The sequence below is a fragment of the Limulus polyphemus genome, unplaced genomic scaffold (genome assembly GCF_000517525.1).
Source record: "Limulus polyphemus unplaced genomic scaffold, Limulus_polyphemus-2.1.2 Scaffold594, whole genome shotgun sequence".
Lineage (NCBI taxonomy): Eukaryota > Metazoa > Arthropoda > Merostomata > Xiphosura > Limulidae > Limulus > Limulus polyphemus.
Window position 1 is genome coordinate 103187 of NW_013666204.1, and position 5486 is coordinate 108672.

A 5486-nucleotide genomic window follows, 5' to 3' on the forward strand; every position below is an offset into this window, starting at 1 on the left:
TTTAAGCTATTTAGTCTAAAAATATTTGTTTTTATGTTATAATCTGTTGTCATTCTAGAATGAAAGAGACATAACTTATATTTATTTCCTAATTTTTAATGGTGGTTACGAGATCAGTCAAATCTACCAAACCCATACACATATTATGAAAATAACAGATAAAATATAAAGTTTTTCTTAAGAAACTTTTGATAACTATCTGGAAATCATAAAGATTTTGCTTGTGAAATTTGAAAATTTTCTGATACATAAAAGTACTTTTAATCTTAAAATGAATATTACTTTGCATGATTGATAGGCAACATGCAAAAAGAAGAAAAAGACATGAGAAAAACATTGCTTTATAAACCTTAAAACTTGATAGAAAAAAATTTATATCTTGCGTGTGAAAGCATTGTAATGTTTACTGATAATCTGCCAAATTTCGTTGACATTCACTTACTAATTTAAAAGTTATAGCATGAAAACTATAACAAGCACAAAATGTTCAGAGGGTCGGAACGACCCTGTACTGAAAGAGTTAATGTGTGCAAGAACATGAGATTGTTTGTGGTCTTAGAAACAATGTGAACCCTTGCTTTGTTTGCTTGGTTGGCATGATCATATATGTTCAGCAGTGAATCAGGTAAAAGTTGACTTGTTGACCTGTTGGAAAGTTGAAATAATATGTTAGATAAATATTTGGTTTTTGTTATATATTAGAGGATGTTTGAGCTCTGGCCAAATTGTAGTATTTTAGAGAAAGATACAAGGTTTTATTGCTTGTTATTAAACTGAAGTCTGGAAATGTTTAAAGTATACTGAGAGAACTTTAAATGATGAAAATTTAAGTGCTTTTTTCAGTAATGTATAGTTTTTTAGAATTTCTTTTAATGGCTTGTTTCATAATAATTTTTTTTCATCATAAAGTGCTTTTACTATTGCATAGGTTTTATTGTTGTTGCTATAACATCTTGTTCAGCTGTTAATGCATTTTTTATAAAGTATAGTAATACTTCTTTTTTAATTTTGGTGGAGTTCTTGTTTTATTAAAATCATAAATTAGGTCCTTGAAAATGATGGTTTGGTCTATGTGAACTTTCTAAACAGCTAAGATAATATCAGAATGCCAATAAAAGTTTGTTTAAAGATCAGGTCTGCTGAATGTCTTGATTAAATGATAAAGATTCTGTTACAGTGTCTTAAATCACAAACTTTCTGCAAGTATAATTTAGATTTTTTACTTCTTCTGTTAGTAACTTACTAAAATCCTCATTATTAAAGTAAAAGATGTATTGTTCTTTGGTTCAGCACTAACTTACTACCAACCTCGTTATTAAAGCAGAAGTTGTATGTTCTTTGGTTCAGCACTAACTTACTACCAACCTCATTGTTAAAGTAGAAGTTGTATTGTTCTTTGGTTCAGTACTAACTTACTACTAACCTCATTGTTAAAGTAGAAGTTGTATTGTTCTTTGGTTCAGCACTAACTTACTCCTAACCTCGTTATTAAAGTAGAAGTTGTATGTTCTTTGGTTCAGCACTAACTTACTACTAACCTCATTGTTAAAGTAGAAGTTGTATTGTTCTTTGGTTCAGCACTAACTTACTACCAACTTCGTTATTAAAGCAGAAGTTGTATTGTTCTTTGGTTCAGTACTAACTTACTACCAACCTCATTATTAAACTTTGTAGTATTTTACAAAGAAAAAACAATTATCTAAAGAGTTTTTAAAAACATAGAAATTATTGAAAGATGGTTCACAGTACAAAATTAATTTCTACAGCTTACAATCTGTGCACTTTTTACATTTTTACTGTTTGTAGACACGTGCCAAAAGCTCAATTAGCCAGTCAGCAATGAAACGAGTAAGAGTGCGAGGTGATTGGTCAGACACTGGACCAAATGCTAGACCTGAAAGTGAATTGAGGAGTAAGTCATTATTGCAACTAATGTAACTTAAAGTAATATTGTTTGTGAGCTGTAGTGATTTTGTGCATTCATTTACATAATGTTTTATTTTAGGTACTACAATAATACTGTAAGAAAGGTGGAGGAAAGAATGCACATGTTAGCAATAACAATTGATAAGGAAAAAGTATATGAAATTATGTGAAAATAATTTTAGAAGCACAACTTGCATATAGAATTATTAATGATGTTAGAAGAACACATGAGTTCAAGAAATCAATTTAATACAAAAATATGAAACTCTGTAACCTGAGTGCTTTTGAAAGGGGGCCTTTCTTCTTCAGGGGCAAATTGGGGTATTGTATTTTTGTGTTAATTTGCATATACAAGATATTGTATTTTCAAACAATAGCAAAAGTTTTCTCCTTACTTAAAAACTTTTAATATGCTTGAGTAACCATTGTCAGATTTATCAAGACTTATTGCTGTTCTGAATCTGTAATAATAAAAGGGTGTATGTGTGACCGCCATAGCTCCAAGAGGAAAGAACCTAGAAACCTGAAATTTTGCACCCATACTAAGTGGACCCCTAGGGTATGCCCCTGGGTATTACTACTTATCCATGTGTGCGTGCATCTTTTTTAATGAGCCAAGCTAGCAAAAAACCACATTGAAAAGAAGTGGTTCCTTATATTAGAAATAGAAATCACAGACAGACATGTATATGTGTGTGTGCATGCGCATGCGCATCTTTTTAATGAGGCAAGCTAGCAAAAAACCATATAGAAAAGAAGTGGTTCCTTATATTGCAAATAGAAATAATAGACAAACAAAATGCTCTTTTATTATAGATGTATAGCCAATAAAAAATGATGAGGCACGTACTACCACTCTATAGTATACCCTGTAGTATATCAGTTAAATTAACAACTTCTAATATATAGAAAAGCCAGTGCATTTTAGTAACAATACATTCTAACAATGGCTTTTAAGTCATGTAGCTTAGGAACAAAAGTATAATCTAATATTGTTGTTGGTCTATGTACTGAAAGTATAAAATGAAATGTATAAACAACAAAAATGGGAAAATATTTGTTGATTTCTTAATTTAGAGTCTCAATTGACTAAAGAGGTTTATTTTTTTTATTAAAAACATTGGTGACATAACAGAAAATAACTTAATTCAGAAAGGATTTAAGTTTAAAATTAGATAAATATTTTTACTTTCATGATAAATTTTATGCACTTGGCTCTAGTCTAGGTTATCTCACACTATATCTTTACTTTAGGCTTATTTATTAATTTCTTTAAATCATACCAATATTCACTACACTTGAAAGGTTTCAAGGCCCCCTTGCACCCCCTCATTAAAATCGTAATGGGCGAATCATTATGTATGCTAAAACTGAAACAGGCTGTGATTCATTTGCATAAACCAAAAGAAACTTCAAGTTAAAGACTGTGTCCACCTGCAGGATGCTAAAAGAGATTCAAAATACACACAATGATATAGTCATCTAGAATATACCAACCTAATTACTCAAACGAAGCTGGGTACTTTCACTAGTTGTATAATATAGAATACATTTTTCTTAGCAAAAACTAAATATTTTTAGATTTAAAAGCTTTTATAATGCAAAGGAAATTCCTTTGTGTTGAAAACCTCTAAGTTCAAGTCATGTCTATCTGTATTTTATAAAATTTGATTTTGAAGTAATTTATGAAAGTACTAAACAGTTTTTTGTATTCTAGAAAGATGCAATATCCAAGTGTTAGATGGATTTACTTATCAGATATAAACTATAGAGCAAAATTAATTACTAAATTGGATACATAACTGTACAGAAAATAGTTCTTGGTACTTTTTTGAAGTAGAAATCTTGCTTGTGAAAAAAGTTATTCAGCTTTTAAACCATACACTTTTTTACTGAAACTAACAAGCTTCTGAGTTGCTTTCAATATCTTTCAAATTTTTTGTGTTCCTTTGTCTTTCGTGATGTTTTTCATTATGATAAACAGTTTTTAAATGTATTACATGAAATAATCTTTTCTGACAAATAAGGTATTGAAATACTTCAAAATATGCATTTTTTATTGTGTAAACAGAACAGTAAAACATCAAACTTAATTGCTGACAGTTTTAGTTTGATAAGATATCTATAAACAGCTCATTACATAGAATATAGAATATCAAAACATTTTACAATATCATAAATAAGCCTAAATTTAATCAGGTTATTAATTTTCTAATAAATATATTTTCTAAATTGAAGCTGAACAACAGGGTCAACAGCAAGCTCAGCCTGAACAGCAACCTCACACTCTTCATGCAAGTCTTATGCAGAGGATGTCTGATGTTTTGACAAGAATGTTCAATAACCCTACTCGATCCCGTAGTAGGTCAAGCAATAACCATGCTGATCATCAAGGTATGTTTTTTGTAGTATTCTGCTTTGTTGTACTTGTTAGTATGTATATTATGAATGCTGTTTCTGTTAACGAGATTTTGTTTAACATTTGAGTCAAGCAAATTAGATGTATGTTTGATTATGATAAATGTATATTTTTTGTTGAAAAATTATTTAAGATAAAGAATAAACCAAAACTTATTGAAATATTATTTTTTCTGTTAGTTTATCAGATGATAAAAATTTTGCCTTTCTACAGAGGGTTGAGTAGGTTATATTAAAACAATTTTGAATATGTAAATTGGCAAGTCACATGACAGCCATAGCTGATATAAAGTCTTTGGAATCGATTGAATCAGAACTACATTTTGACCATTGGTGATTCCTAGGTAGTGTGATGTAACATAGCCATTTCTTGTGCAAAATGTTCACATGCTCAAATTATAAAGCTGTTTTACAGAAATGAGGAGAAAACAAAGACAACTGTACTTCTCACAAAAACTTCATTTATTAACTATCATGGTTTCGCCAGTAAAGGAGGTTCACCAAATACTGATGATTTCAATTATAAGTTATATAAAGATGTTTTCTTATTGGTGATTTAGAATTTAAAAGACTAGGATATTTCTTATACTGGATATTTCCAGACGCGTCATGGGTGAAAGGGCATGTCATCTTGTTTGTTAGGAATTAGGAACTCAAATTACCGATATCGACAAGCTAGAATATAAAATAAAAACCTCTTATGTTTTCTATTTGCTGAGATATCACTCCTGTACTGAATCAAACACAGTGACCCCACTCACCTCTTTCTATTTTTGGAAACACTCCCTTATATACACTTACTTCATTATATGACACATGAATAACCATTTGAAAGCTCAGAATGTCCCCCTAGTGGCTTTCTCAGCCATTTTCATGTGTTAGGATGCCATCTTCAAATGAAGATTTCAAGGAGGTAGGTTGTGTCTTTAGTCTGTTTGAAATATCATTTTTTAGATCCAAATAAGTTACTAAGCTTGATAAATTATAGTGGCATTCTGTGGTATCAATATAGTAATTTATGATATTTTGGTTATTCAACTGTATATATAAAACCTAAAAAAATTATTTTGCTTCATATTCTCCACCCAAAATTTTAAATTGCCTAGCAACCTACGTCAAGTGGCAACCAAGTGCAAAGGTCG

At 30.1% G+C, this 5486-nt stretch overlaps 1 protein-coding gene across 2 annotated transcripts in view; it reads left to right on the plus strand.

Moving 5' to 3' along the window:
* The window catches only part of LOC106459335 (DDB1- and CUL4-associated factor 6-like), a 167013-nt gene that overhangs the window by 101428 nt on the left and 60099 nt on the right, over nt 1-5486 (plus strand). For both annotated transcript variants that reach the window (XM_013918956.2, XM_022385807.1), the window contains exons 9-10: nt 1807-1912; nt 4165-4320. In XM_013918956.2, the coding sequence (XP_013774410.1) occupies nt 1807-1912; nt 4165-4320 (262 nt within the window). The remainder of the gene's footprint in view (nt 1-1806; nt 1913-4164; nt 4321-5486) is intronic.